The 16,351-nt window shown below is 36.9% G+C and overlaps 1 protein-coding gene across 2 annotated transcripts in view; it reads right to left on the reverse strand.

Moving 5' to 3' along the window:
* Nucleotides 1-16,351, reverse strand: part of Eps-15 (Epidermal growth factor receptor pathway substrate clone 15) — a 555,588-nt gene that overhangs the window by 225,071 nt on the left and 314,166 nt on the right. For both annotated transcript variants that reach the window (XM_067145864.2, XM_067145865.2), the window contains exon 10: nucleotides 103-192. In XM_067145864.2, the coding sequence (XP_067001965.2) occupies nucleotides 103-192 (90 nt within the window). The remainder of the gene's footprint in view (nucleotides 1-102; nucleotides 193-16,351) is intronic.

Genomic DNA, 16,351 nt, shown 5'->3' on the forward strand with positions numbered 1-16,351 from the left:
ACTTCGTGCACCATCCACAAGCTAATAAGAAAAGGGTGAGGAAACAAATGCAAAGCACAGAACTACAGCACAGAGTGCACAGAATGTTAAAGAAAGTATTACCTGATTCTTCAAATCATTCAGTCGTTTTTGTGCTTCTCCTTTCTGATTTTCAAGCTGCTTGAGAGTAGCAGCTAAGGTATCCAGTTCACTCTGAAACAGATATACACCAAACCTGTGAGTAAAATTTGGTGAATAATTGTTTTCTACAGCAGTCAGATCTATGGAAGCTGTCCTAAAGCTTAACTCAGGGCTGGACGCAAAGAGCAGGCTAGCACGACTGAAAACAATAATGGATTCATTACATGTAGTATGTTAGTCTGGGAAGTATTTTAATGTAACTTAAAAGCTTTTCAGTCTGTCGAACACACAAGTTCAATATTAATACAGTATTACACTATAAAATACCTGTAAAAAAGCACACTATTAAATATTTGCATTTCTTATTTTAACATTGATGCTTTCATGGCCTGTTCTTAGAGACATGATATAGGCTTTTGGGCTTATGCCGTGTCAAGAAAACAAGGTGAAACTTCACAGAGAACTTTGCTCTGCATCTTCAGAAGAAAATCTCAACTGTGCGTGAGGAAGACCTCTACAATAATGGAACAATGAATTGTCACCTTGTTTTTCTTACAAAATTGTACAAAACTATTTTAATCCTCCTAGTCAATATATTTTTACGTCCAATTAAAATGGAAGTTCACATATAAATAGACACGTTTTGACCCGGCATTGCATCATCCTCACTAAGCCATGTATAATGCATTAAAAACATAGGAAACACATAAAATGAAATATTAGTTTAAAAAGTTTTTTAAAAGCATGATGAAAGTAAAAAAAACTGCAAAATTTTGATCTTTAAAACAGTCTTGAACTGGAAGTCTTTCTGTTTCAATGCTTTTTGTTGTCCTTTGGTGTGATTCCACTGGTATCTCTAAACTATTGGCTTAGCTTTTGTGTTCCGATCTGGGCTGATACAGATATGCATTATTGAAGTTGAACCGTCTGATTTTAGTCTGTAAAATGGATAATACAAATCGAATTAAGGTTGAAAAGTGGTGAGTAACAGGAACAACATTTAGATTATGTTATAAGAACGAAAATTAACTTACGTTACGTGGTCCGCTTGTGTCACCCTTGTTCTCTGGCTATGGAGTCCAGCTCTCGACTGATTTGCTCCCGCAGTCAAGATGCAAGACGTGTTGCTGCAAGGAAGTGGAGTGGGGAAATAGCGTGGGGCTTGTGGGAGAATAGGAGTTTGCAGAATAATAAGGGCGGTGACTGAAACCGAGTGTAATAATTGCGAGTTTTTATTTTCCTGTTTTTTAACTATAAGTGATCGGAATAAAAGTTTCCCCTATTATGTTTTTTTCCCTTTGTCTCATTTAAGTTGAGTGCTGGGTTCTTATATTGATCCATACTGATGGAAAAATTCTTTAAAATGTCAAGTAGTGGACCGTTTTATTCACACTGTAGAATTTTTAGATCTTGATCTATTGTAGTATAATTGTGATCATAGTCTTTGTGATGGTTACTCATGGCAGAGAAACTACTATGTTTGAAAGCATTGCAATGTTCTGTATATCTTATGAGGAAGTTCCTACCAGTTTGTCCCTGACATTCCAGTTTATGTATCCCAGGATTTGTGTATTTATTGCTAGTATTTACTGTGTGAGAGTTAAAAAATATTCTTTCATTAGTGTTGCTAGTTTTGAAAGCAATTTTTAGGTTCTGTTTTTCTAGGACATTGGTGATTATGTGTATATTATTATTGCTAAATGTGAATGTGGCATATTTTTCTCTAGTTTTAGACTCTTTCGTTAAAGTAGTTCTGGGCTAATTAGTACGTTTATTGATTAATTTATAAATACATCATAAAAGCCCAAAAACCTATGTCATGTCTGTATATCTTGTTTCTTCTATGACCCATAATGTAGGCGTATGTCATTACCATGCGAACATGCCATTTTAGTGGAAAGTGTGACTTTGAGGTTATTGAGAATGAACTGACGGATTCAGATTTGGAATGTTTATCAGCTATCTTTTCGCATCAAATATTGGAAAGTGAAAGTGATGACATACCTCCCATAAAGCAACCTATCGTAACAACGTGGTCTAAAGTTATGCCTCCAAATGATTGTATGCCAATACATTTTCCCTAACATTTTCAAGAATATATCTCCCAGAGTTATGAAACTTGCTAGTACATTACAGATAAATTACTGACAATCTGTATACCTCAGTTTGTGACATGTTCCAATTTTGTGTATATATGACAAAAACGTAATTATTATTATTATTTTGAATTTAGGAATTGCACTTTCTGAACAGACTGTAAATTTTTCCAGTCAAAAAATTTATGCAATTTCGTGCCACCACGACAATCTTCAGTGTATTAGCTTTACATAGATATATAAAACTCCGTAGATTTATTTCGTATCTTGCGGATATTTTGTATTTTATTTAGAAAAGAAAAGCTGCCAAATAAGGCTGCCACCGCAAGATTTAACTTGCCAGTTCTAGGGTTAATGTATACCACCCGATGATGCACAAAATGAACCTTCCAAGCCTAAGTCCCCATGAAAAAAAATGTTCAGTGTACTTGAATTTATCCCTTCCGATCTCTTCTGATGAAACCACTGTAACCACACTGCATCCCAGTTATCATAAACCGACTTCTTCACATGCTTTTGTTTGCTTCACTGCTGCAATTTCTAGTGAATTCTGAGATCTTCTGTTTACTACTTTTGATGCCTCTGTCTTAACACCAATCCCAAAAGCATTAGCTATTTTGGAACAGATTCTCCTTTCTCGATATTCTCAATTAATTAAGTTTTTTATTTTAAAGATAAAAGCACTTTTGTTTGCTTCATAGCTATGACTACCATCACAGAACACCAACAAAACCTGATTTATAGTACATTGTTTTATGTTTAGTTCTCAAACAAAGTATTCAGCCAGCACACCTGCATTCAAGAGCACGCTCCAATATCAAGCGCGCAGTTCACACATACTTATTCAAAATGCTGCGACAAAAATAAAGGAAATAAGATAAATATGAAAAGAAAAAAAAAAAAAAAAACCTCAGGGGTGCACGGATAACCCACAAATCAGATAATCCACACCCAGATCAGGAGATTGCTATACTACGTAAAATAGATAGTGTGTTGTGAGCAAATGCATTAAAATGTGGAGCTAAAACAAACACATTTGTGATATGTCTTAATTCTAAACACATTTTCACATAAGTTACTATTGTGGTGCATCAATCGTGATATCCTCTACTATCAAGTTTTATGTTTTTAATAAACACTATTTTATTGCTTGAATGAATTTGAGTTTGCTCCATTGCATTCCCATGACATTGCAAAATTGTAAATGTTTTCTTACTAATGGACCGGTATTCAAGTTAGACGGAAAGAAACTCCTATGTTTTTCTCTTATTTAACTTCGGACGAAGCTTATGTGATGAAATGACAAATATGGAAAAAAAATTTTTTGCTAGGGGCTTTACATCGCTCCGACACAGATAGGTCTTATGGCGACGATGGGATAGGAAAGGCCTAGGAATTGGAAGGAAGTGGAAGGTACAGCCCCAGCATTTGCCTGGTGTGAAAATGGGAAACCACGGAAAACCATCTTCAGGGCTGCCGATAGTGGGATTCGAACCTACTATCTCCTGGATGCAAGCTCACAGCCGCGCGCCTCAACGTGCACGGCCAACTCGCCCGGTGGATTGGAAATATTTATTAGCTTCACTTGTTGATATTCTATTTTGGAGTCTAAAAAGAAAAAGAAATAAAAATGTTTGCAAATGGAAGCAAACACGGAATTTATACTGTTGAAAACCAAATGAATTACTGGTACTTACTGCTACATTGTTCGGGGTCTTCTAGGTGGGCTTCGTCCTTGGTTGTTCTCTCACGTTGACGCTGGACTGATCGCTTGTATGCATTGAGGATGGACTGCTTTTGTGGAGAGGAGGAGAAGGGAGGCGAGTAAGGGGTGATGGGCGTGTGGACGACGGAAGAGAGACTGCTTGCCCATCACTTGTAATAAAGTTTTGTTTGCTCTATTATATGACTTAAGGATAATTAATTCTTTGATGAGAACATCGACTTTTACCGAAATTTCATTTAAAGTTGGTCAAGTTGTAAGTAGATATGTTCATATAATATGTTGAGCAACGTGCCCTTGTTGACTAACTTTAGAATTTCTAAATCCTGATTTATAGACATAAAAGAGTGAAGTCACTCATGCTCACTCATAGCCGAAAATCTACTATGTTTTATGGCGTTTACGTGTTTTTTATAACGGGTTAGAAAATTCCTTCCTGTTTGGCCAATGTAACTTGCATTACAATGGGCATAATTCAATTTGTAAACGTAGGCTGTAAATATGTGATTAGTGCCAATGAACATACGTGTTGTAAAAAATATTGGCGTTAGAATTAAACGGTTCTAAAACTAATGTTGATGTTCTGTCTTTTAAATATGTTAGTGATCTAGTACACTTTGCCGTTATTAAAGGAAAAAGTAACAAAATACCTCTTTCTGTGAATCTGATTTTAAAGTAGTGATTGGCTCGTTTTTTTACTTTGTGAATGATTTTGTCGAAAACCCTGTTGTATCCATTATTGGAGGCTATAATGTAGATATTATTTATTCATTTCTTTCTTGTAACTCATATTTGAAAGTGCGATATTGTGTGCTCTTTATATCATGTTATAAAATGTGGCTTTCTTATGCGATCCTGGATGGAGATAATCTTATTTAATAACACTGATGGACTGGGATGGCTTCCTATAAGTCCCGAACGTGTGATTACTTTTGCTTCTAATGATCTTGAGATCGAGAAAATTAAGAACTTTGTTGTCTTCAGTCTCTATAGTAAATTAATGTGTGAATTTAGTGAATTCAGATTGTTTAATATGGTTGGACCATCAGTGACTCCCTGGTCTACGGTGGCAAACGTTTCAACATACTTCACCCAGAAAAATATCCTTTTCATTTTATTGATCTTGGATTGTTCCAAGTTGTCTATGCACATTTTGGCCAAGATGCCCAAGGCTGGTGAGCCCATAGGTAGGCTTTTCTGCTGATATAAATGAGAATTGGTTATTTCACCCTTTCATTACTAGTGTTGCTTATAACAAACATGATTTTTTTTAAAATACATATATCGCTTCAGTTTGATTTCAACCACTCTTTACGAGAGTCCCTTATAAGCAACATGGCAGAAGTTATTATTGCCATTGCGTAGCAGCTCATAAGCAGAAATGGGAAGAGAGTGTTGTGAGCTAGCAATATCACACAGTAGGTTGGCATGCAAATCTGTTGGAATAAATGGTCAAAAAAATTGTGTTTTTTGTGCTTGATTTGAGTGAAATAATTTGTGGTTGTTCTTGGATTGTTTATTTATCGCCTGAATTCATTTTAACGTAAGTCCGAAGTATAGCTTGTTGCTTATAAGAAACTAAATGGAAGTTCTGTTACACAATACTGTGGAACCTCGATTATCAGTTCCCGGAAAGTACGTTTTCCCGGGTTATACGTTCTAATTATGTGGTCCAGTGAGCATCTTAATTAAATCACGTAAAAATTCCCGCATTATCCCTTCCTTGAAGAAACAATTTCCCAGATCAACCGTCCAGAAATTTCAGTCCCATCGACTCTAAATCCTCGATCAAGCATTTTTCAAGAAACTGTACCTCATGAAAGGACTTCTATGGCTTACAGTACTTATAGATCTTGGCATTAACACCCGGTCACTGCAATATTTAGAGCAAGTAGGCCTACAGTACTGTACTGCAAAAACGAACTACGGTGAACTTTCATAAAGAACCATCTTAGCCTTGCATTCGGGTGGTATTGTTTAGATAATCCTCTGAATCATAAAGCAGAGAGTGGCCACGGCAATTGGTAGGAGACAGAGCGCATTTTGACAGCTCTACTTGAAGACTGAACTTGTTTCGTACTTGTTTTGGGTGGACCAAAACCTAACATTGTTTCTTACTTTTTACGATCATGTTATCGAGACCAGAACAGATGTTGCACCTTACATACGTAAAGCCATGGGAAGTCATGGGATTGCCTATTACTGTTTTGGTCCTGATATAAGACCGGAAATTTTACGTTTTTGTGTTAAAATGACAAATGCTCAGCCGTTTTATTTGCACGTTTCATTTACAAAGTTTGTATCATTTCCCACTCATAGGCCTACTGAATTGTGCAGCGAACGTGCTTTCCAGCTGAGCTCAAGTTTTGATAACCGGAATATCTTCTCTCTTTCCAATTTGATTGTGATTAGTGACGGGCAAAATTGAATATAGGTGTAATGCATTCACAAACTTTTGAGAATCTATACTTTCATTCGAAACCATATTCTGGTTTTCAACATAACCTTTAAATGTCGATGTAGGCCTAATTTACGTGATACAAGATTTTCAAAAACTGACTAGGAACAGTACACCGGTGATCAAATTACAATGGAAGATTAAGTAAAGAAGGGATTTCACCATCATTTATAGCGCTTTTGTATCTAATGTGTTTTATTACATTAGAGAATTAAAAACTACTTGTGATCGATTGCTGTTTGGCTTGGCATTATTAGATTTTTTGAAGAGTTTGGACGATTAAAGTTGCTGTACTGAAAGAAGTTTTCACAGAAAAGTGACGAAGTTTCCCCGGTAAAACTGAATGTAAAGTTTCAAGATTTTTAACTCACAAACCGGTAATTAATATCTTAAGCCAGCCCCGCAGTCTAACTTGCCTGCCTCTCACCTGGAGGGCCTAGGTTCAATTCCCGGCCAAGTCAGGCATTGTTACCTGGATATAAGGTATGGTTGCAGTTCCATTCAGCCTAAGTGATTGTCTTTAATTGATGAGCTATCTAATGGTGATATGGCAACCCCGGTCTAGAGAGCAGGAATAATGGCTGAGAGAATTCGTCAACATGACCATGCGTTGCCTCGTAATCTGCAGGCCTTCAGATTGAGCAGCGGTTGCTTGGCAGGCAAAGATCCATTGGCACTGTACTTTGGTTTGGTTTAGGAGTGTTTGTAAGATTAATATTATACATATTTCATTTTTGTAATGTTAAGCCAAATTTATGGACGGTAAGAGAAGTAGAGGTAGACCAAGACGACGATGGTTAGACTGTTTCTAACGATTTAAAGATAAGAGGTATAGAACTAAATGAAGCCACAACACTTGTTGCAAATCAAGGATTGTGGCAACGTTTAGTAAACTCACAGAGGCTTGCGGACTAAACGCTGAAAGGCATAACAGTCTATAATGATAATGTATGTATGTATGTATGCATGCATGTATGTATGTATGTATGTATGTATGTATGCATGTATGTATGTATGTTAGCCAAATTGTTGATGGTTTTCATCCATTCCCAGATTTTCCGTTTTTCCTGCGTTGTACTTTTTTTTTTGTGGTCCCTCCAAAAATGGAGAATCAAGATTCCACTGTAGTGCTCTATGTGAATACAATATTCAAGGTGGAAAAAATTCACGAAGCAGTAATTTTTGATCCTTACATGAGAGTTTTCATTATGGCGGATCGTCAGTCAGCTGTAACTCATACTGAACCACAATTTCTGCTGAACTTGCCTGACAATGAATTCAGAACATCATTGATATTCCTGATGGTGATGTATCGGATGTTGGAGATGAAGACGAAAATGCTGCATCTATAGAAGTAAACCAGAATACTCAGTCCAGGTCCGAAGCAACAGTGACCTTGGTAGAGATGGATGCATGGGAAAAACTTTTGGAAGTTAGACAGCAGTAGACGGAGCAACAAGAATTTCAGGAAGAGCCGGTATTACAATTTTGTGATAAAAATTGAAGGAAACTTACTATAACTCAGAAAGTTGACAAAATAGATATTGATGATCAAATTTTCTTAACATTTCTGTGTCTATTTGTGTTTCAGGTTGTGCCCGTTTACATCTCGTAGACAGCTTTCAAAATGGCGCCGAATGAAGGTATGGCCCATCCGATCTATGAGATACAAGGAAGATATATGTAGTGCGATATTATAGAAGGCCATGCATGTCTGGGAACGGACAAATATTGAAGGCACTACGGGACAGTAGAGAGTCAAGTGAATTGTTTTACAAAAAAAAAAAAAAAAATAGAAGCGAAGGGATTGTTAAAAATCTTCACTTAAAAACCTGCATCCCAAGAGTGAAGACGTAACCGGTAAACGAGCTATATATTGAAAGAAGATACAAGAATTTAGAGGAGATTCTTGAAGAAAAGGGATCATCGTTGTAAAACAAATAATATAATTCACTGGCCGACGAACCAGAGTTAATTGAAATATTAAAAAAATAAGCAAGATACGGTGATATACGCCTAGAAGGATCCTAAGAGCAATCGCGTCGCATTCTGTAAGGAGGGACCAATTGAAACCCAAGAGAAATACTTTCATACGGCAAGAAGACTACCTTGGTCTAATTCAAGAAAGAAGAAGAATAAAGTTTCGAGATTTTCCCAGAAAGAGCCGATATATATATATATATATACGGAGAACTTAATCCCGGCAAGATCAAAGTTATATCTCAGAGAGCAAGAAAAAGGAATAACAACTGGAGAATTATTGTCAGATGGATCATATCATGACAATTTTCTGCTCCGAAATGTATATTTTTGTTATCAGCAGAAGTAATATGATGTGTGCCTGCTAAGCATGCATGATGGACCGAGCTGCTCTTGTGTAAATATGTATATAAATTGTAAAATTCTGAACTGTTCAATTGGACAATGGACAATGTAAATACTGTATAGTTACCAACCATTGACATTAATTTTTGGTTACAAACATTGACGCCGAGCACTACACCCTTTCTCCCCTGATTGTTATAATGTAAATATTTTTAAAACTTTATATTTTCCTATGATTGCGTCAACTGTTCTCCAGAGCACCACTGCCGAACTCTACTATTTTAATTTTTACGCATTGGTGCTGACTTCTTATTCTATCTATATATTCAACCATCACTATTATACAACTGTTTCTCATACTTAATTTTTGTAATGTGTATTAATAATATGTATTAATTTGTGCATGTCAACTACTAACCAGGTACCTGATTTTTGCCTTGATGAGATAATTAGACTGATGATGCCCTCAATGAAGGGCGAAACATGTCTCAAGTGGAATCAATAATAAATTCCTAAATTGTATAATTTATATGTATTGAATAGGTGACAAAACAAACCTTTTAGCATCCTACATTCAGTAACTTCAATACGGATAACAATGATTTTTATCACTTGCAATATAAGAGTAATCACAACATGTTGTAGTAGAGGTTATGATAATGAAGTTGTTAGTTGAATGTAGAAATCATGTTACAGTATTGGTAACTCGGCAAAATAAGTCGATGTATAATGAAGTGCGGATGTTTATTTGTTACGGAGAGGGCGAGGATTGCCTGCATATAAGGAAATGCCATGTCACATTAAGAGGTAAGGATTTGTGTGAAATGATACATGTACGTGAAACTGAGCACACCGCGAGAATGACCTAAACTAAGGTATGAGTGATATACATTGAAGTAGAATTGAGATTTTGATGGGATTATATGACAATAGTAGATGCTGTATTTCAAGTACGAGAATATTATGATGTATTTTATAACGGTGTTCATGGCCAAATGCAAATATGATGATTATAAATGTGGTAATATATTTCCAAGCATAAATGCGTCGTATTTACATTCTGACTGCCCAAATGAATTGAGTAACTTGCGAAGATGAGAAATGTTATGGAATATGACAAAGGGAGAGCACAGAGCCTGAGATAGATGTGTATGTGAATCAAAAATTATGTGGAAAGCTAGATAGATAACTTATTTATTCTGACACAGAGTTTATTTGAATTTGAATTCTTTAAGAGAATAATGGATAGGGAATGATAGGCTAGGAGCCAGATTTAACAGGCATTAGAGAAATATGCCTTAGCCCGTAAGTCTTTACCGAAGCGCATCATAGAAGAAAGACCAAATTAAATGAGTTCAGATTTATGTTCAAATTTGTGTTCAAACTTATGTTAAAACTTATGTTCAAACTTACAGTAGGTTCAGATTTATATTTATATTCATATTCAAACTCAGATCTATTTGTTTATCTTACGTTTTATTCTGCTGAACTATACATTTTATTCAGATCTAATTAGCCTGATTTTGATGATAATGAGCAATCTAAACATCATAACTATATTTGCGTCAACTTAATGACTTGTTTTCAATGAAGACTGTGGATGTCCAGTGATCAATTGTAAATAGTAATATTCATTTTTGACTTCATTTCGGAATTGGTGTAAATAGCTTAACATTGCATTTATTTTTCTTTTTACAAGCCACCGGTGACTGAATTATTATCTGTACATAGTAACAACGCAAATACTACCCTAAATCACATTACTTTTTCCTGGGGCAATCTTTTATTCAAATAAATATTATTATTATGTTTTCTAGAATTTGTGTGTGATGAATTCTTTCCCTTTTACGTAGTTCATAAGCTAGTTGGTAAGCCAAGAAAGTAATTGACTGAGTTGATGCCTGATTCGAATTTATCAAGGACTTACATCGTTGGTACTTTAGTCAGGAGAATTAATTATTTGGTATTACATCCTCGGTGAACCGACATTCTCTTCAAACTCACGTTAAGCGACACCTAATGTAAAATCTTCAGATTTTACTTGAGAGATGGATACCCTGAGAAGAAATTGAGCCGCTGGGAATTATCTGCCTACCCTTTTCCTACATGGGGGCGCACAAGGTGGAGGTATGTAAAAATAATGATGTAGATAATCTGTCAGTCTGATGTAAGCAGCAGTATCTCTAATGGAGCAGCCCATATGCAGGAGCAACAGCAGGACATGAAAAAGATGTATAAACTTTCTGATTATTCATTCAACATTCATGCATTATCATTAATGACTGTTATGTCTTTCAGCGTTCAGTCTTTAACCCTCTGTGAATTTACTAAACGTTGCCACAATCCTGTATTTGCAACTAGTGCTGTGGCCTCATTTACTTATATACCTCTTATCTTTAAATTATTAGAAACCAAGTCTAACCATCGTAGTCTTGGTCTCCTACTTCTTTTACCCTCCATAACAGAGTCCATTATCCTCCTAGGTAACCTATCCTCCTCTATTCGCCTCACATGACCCCACCATCGAAGCCGGTTTATGCGTACAGCTTCATCCATCAAGTTCATTCCTAAATTAGCCATTATCTCCTCATCCCTCCTGCCACTGTTCCCACCTGTTTGTACCAGCAATCATTCTCGCTACTTTCATGTCTGTTACTTCTAACTTATGAATAGGATATCCTGAGTCCACCCAGCGACTTCTTGCAAATCACCCTAAAGAACCAGTCTCGCCAATATTGAAAATGCCTTTCAGTTCATAACTCTTCAAGGTGTCTGTTAACCTATTTTTCCAGTTCTCCATATACTGTTATGAAAGTGACATTGTGATGTTTTCTAAAACAATCTAGCCACCCATTATTAGCTACAATATTCTCAACCTTCAGATTGAGATTTTTTTTTTTTTTTTAATCCCACTCCCACACAGTTTCTTAAGTTGAGCACGCTTGAACCATTCAAATACCTCAACGTACATGTCTGCAAAGACTGACTTCCACTTTCTTTTCACTCCTTGATTCCTATGTTCCTCCCACGCAGTTGATTCACTTTTATTTTTCACGATTTTGTTTGAGTTTTCCCGCACTTGAATTTTTCAGCTAGTTTCCCACTGAATGTCCTTTCGCACTTTCTGTAATTACATTTCTTCTTGTCTCAAGATCTAAACGTGCTTGTCCTTGTTTACTGGGTAACAGAAATGCTATGGTATTTCTATCTTAATAATTAGCACTTGTCTCTTCCTTGTCAAATTTAACTGAACTACCTGACCTCGACCTTATCAATGACAATCTATGTTATGAATATAATGATGTAAGCTGTGTTGCTTAATCCATGGTAACTTCTGGGTAAATCGTCATGGATGGTGTTTTGGGGCAGTTAGAATTCTTGGATTGTATACTAATTAGAATGTGAGATGACTATTACAAAAGGTTTCAAGATAGACCTGAACAGAATTAACCTCACAGCTACTACAGCAAGTGGTGGTACACTCCTGTAATCCTACTACTGGGATGCTAGGTTTAAAGAAAGTCTTCTGGGTTCTAAGGATGTGTGTGCGTGCGCACGCGCGTGCCTCAAACAATGACCGTGTGAAAACCATGTACTCCGTATGTACATTTTTGCTCTCTTTTCTTTGGACTTAATAGTACAAACAGTCTAAAGAAATTTCTGTATGTCTGCAGAATGGTTTAGAAAAAAAAGGATGACATAGCCCAGTGAAAAAAAGAGGATGACATAGCACAGTGAAAAAAAGAAGTGTGGTGGAATGTATCAAGTGTCTACTGAACACAAGACATAATAATAATAATAATAATAATAATAATGATAATAATAATATTGCTTTTATGGTTTTGGAGACGCTGAAGAGCCGGAATTTAGTCCCACAGGAGTTCTGTAACATGCCAGTAAATCTACAGACACAAGGCTGACATATTTGAGCCCCTTCAAATACCACTGGACTGAGCCAGAATTGAACCTACCAAGTTGGGGTCAGATGGCCAGTGTCTCAACCGTTGGACGCGGATGAGACTAATGGCAATGTCAGCTGTCTGTGTTCAAGGTGTCTTCTTAAATGAGGCTTATTGAAGACGTATATTACATAAAATAAAATTGATTCTGTGGAAAAGTATCTGTATAGGGAGGCATCTGTTAGGGCAGGTTCAGCTGTATTCAAGAAACCGGATCCTGTGTCACTCCTGACCCTCTTCAGACTGTAAGTCAGTGAGAAGAACAGAAACATTTTTCTGTATCTCGGGTAGTTTGTGACCAATGAGGTGTCGGCTCTGTAACACACCGTATGACAGACTTTGAATCCATGACTCCAAACAATATCTGTTTGGAGACATAAATATGGACGAGTGCTTTTGTTTTCTTTTTCCCATTCAATCTTGTATGTAAACAAACTTTCAACTTCCATTTCATTGTCCATTTCACCAGAAGATGTTGGAACAGTATAATATTTGCCTTCTTCAAAATAACTTTTACCGGGCGAGTTGGCCGTGCGCATAGAGGCGCGCGGCTGTAAGCTTGCATCCGGGAGATAGTAGGTTTGAATCCCACTATCGGCAGCCCTGAAGATGGTTTTCCGTGGTTTCCCATTTTCACCCCAGGCAAATGCTGGGGCTGTACCTTAATTAAGGCCACGGCCGCTTCCTTCCAACTCCTAGGCCTTTCCTATCCCATCGTCGCCATAAGACCTATCTGTGTCGGTGCGACGTAAAAACCCCTAGCAAAAAAAAAAAAAAAAAAAAAAGCTTTCAACAGAAGGATCTCTTCTATCTCACAACAAATTACTCTGCACTTCTGCAGCATTTATGATGAGGGGATTAAATCACTGGTTTCTGCTTTGCATGTTCTTGTGTTTATCATAACAGCATTATTTCTGAGAAAAATCATCTGAAGGCATTAAAGAGTATTTAACGAGGTAGGGTGGTCGTATAATACTTGTCAAGAATATATCTGGAGAAACAAATTCTTGAGTGACTCTTTGTTCAATCAGTCAAATAAAATGTACTTCATTCCTAGATTCTGAACCTTTTCTTTTTTACAATTGGCTTTACGTTGCACCTACACAGATAGGTCTTACAGTGGCAAAAGGATAGGAAAGGGCTAGGAGTGGGAAGGAAGCGGCCATGGCCTTAATTAAGGTGCAGCCCTAGCATTTGCCTGGTGTGAAAATGGGAAATCATGGATAGCCATCTTCAGGGGTGCCGACAGTAGGGTTCAAATCCACTATTTCCCAAATGCAAGCTTGCAGCTTGTGCCCCTAACCACATGGCCAACTTGTTCACTAATTCTCAACTTCTGGGATCAGATATTTCAAGGAGAAGTATAGCTTTTTGGAACACATGTTTAATTCTTTTCCCTCTCTCTCTCATACTGTTAACTCTCTTGGTGCCAGGCGGTAGTGCGAGCATCCGCCCTTTAAATTGCCAGAGCCGATCTGGTCGGCCTTTATCAATCCAGTCGGAAGTTGCCAGAGCCGATTACATCGGCCGGCTTAAAATTCTGTGATGTACATAATTTTGAGGCAACCTATAGTGACGTGCATACTTTTGTTACAATCTGTAGTAAAGGGGCTACACGTTATTGTGTGCCTGGCCTTGCTTTGGCAGTTCTAAGAGGGTGCTATACCTTTCACAAGAGTCGTTTCCTGTGTTTACAAATACCGCTAACAGGTCAGCAAGAGATTGCTCCTTGCAGTGAGTGGATTTGTGACAGGAAAATGTCATGTTGTTCACGTGATATGTTTTCAGCAGGTATTGATGACAATAAATTAATGCAGTATTTGGAACAGTGCGAAGTTAACGCGGATGATTTATCGGATAGCGATAGGAAATTTAGTTCAGAGAGTAGCGACGAAATTATACCGGACACGTCCACGGAATCACCGCAGCTAAAGAAGAGACGTTTGTGTCTAACAGCGCTACTCTGAATATAGTGGTAGATGAAACTAGTGATAACGAATATGATAATGTCTCTGGAGAACATTTTGTGGAAATTTGTCCCAATGAACCCGACAACATTCCTCAACCTCCTGTCTCCTTCAAGGAAGTTCTTGGACCTAAACATGTACTACAGTCTGATTCTCCACCCATATCATACTTCAATTTACTTTTCACTTACTCTCTGCTAAACATATAGTCCTCTATCATTACCTAAATGCCGGTCTCCGCGGGCCAAGTGTAGCGTGCCTGCCTCTCACCCGGAGGTCATGGGTTCGATTCCCGCCCAGGTCAAGAATTTTCGCCTGGTCCTGAGGGTTGGTTTGAGGTTCACTCAATCTAAGTGACCCTAAGTGATTGCAATTGAGAAGATATCTGAGGGTGAGAAGGCGACCCCGGTCTGGAAAACCAAGAATAATTACTGAGAGGATCCGTCCACTGACCATGCATTCACCTCGTAAACTGCAGGTACGGAACTGAGCAGCGGTCGCTTAGTAGGTCAAAGCAAATCATGGCTTTAGTGCCATACATTTCTTAATTTCGTAAACTGTGTTGTATTGTAAAATTATTTTTCTAATATATACTACAACCGAAAATGAGAAACTTTTTTTCTGGAAACAAAAAACTGTAATATCAACTACTATTTTTTACTTATTTAATAATTCAGATTTATTATAATACTGTGTTGTCTGCACGTAGAAAATTTGTTGTCAGTATTTGTCAAACATCGATACATACACGCGAATTTTATCGGTGAGTAAAATTGTCTTGTTTTTACTAGCGACATATGTTTGAATTTTTATTTTTTACGTTTTTATTTTTCTCGTTCAAATTAGTTATTCTATATAATTGCATTTAGAAATACATTATACATAATTACGTATATTCTTTTGTATCGTAAATAATTTTTTCAAAGTAGATATTGAGAGAGAAAGTGCAAAAATATTTTTCTCTTCCTAAAAATAAACGTTATCGACAACTATAAATCAACAATAAAACGTCTTTTGACTCTTTATATATCTTCAAACCAGTTTCTTATTCTAAGTAGTCGATATGTAGAAAATTTCACGCAGGTATTTTCTATACACCGGCAGATATAAGGGAATTTTAAAATACATGTATTTCCACAGAAAACGGCCTGGCACTTTACAGCAGTAGAGTGGAGGCGGAGCTCTGGCCTCTTCCAGCTGATGGGCAGCGGCCGACCAGATCGGCTCTTGGCTCCAAGAGGGTTAATAAAGCCACACATTTTATTTTAAAAAGTTGTTGTTTAAATTGAAGATCATACACATTTTTGCTAAGGACTTGAGAAATGGCCAGGCAGTAAGAATTCATGAGATCATACCAATTAACAATTTCAAAGTATTCACTCATACTGTCAGCAACAGTTGCATCATCCCCTAATTTGAAACGATGTAATGTTGTAGCTACACTGCGTTACATTAATTCTGTAGCTTTTCTTATGTTCACACAGTTTAGATGACTAAAGTAGATATTGTGATATCCTTTACATACCTGCCAACCCTTCCGATTTACCCGGAAATTTTCCATTTTTTAATTCCTCTTCCGGTTTTCAGATTTAATTTTACTTCTTCCTATTTTGGAACAATATAACCTCCAGTACGGTTAATACTCTTCCCATAGAATAAATTCTTATGTGCTTGTGTAATTTACGCAACTTCATTTTCAAGCT

This window comes from Anabrus simplex, chromosome 4 (genome assembly GCF_040414725.1).
Source record: "Anabrus simplex isolate iqAnaSimp1 chromosome 4, ASM4041472v1, whole genome shotgun sequence".
Taxonomy (NCBI): domain Eukaryota; kingdom Metazoa; phylum Arthropoda; class Insecta; order Orthoptera; family Tettigoniidae; genus Anabrus; species Anabrus simplex.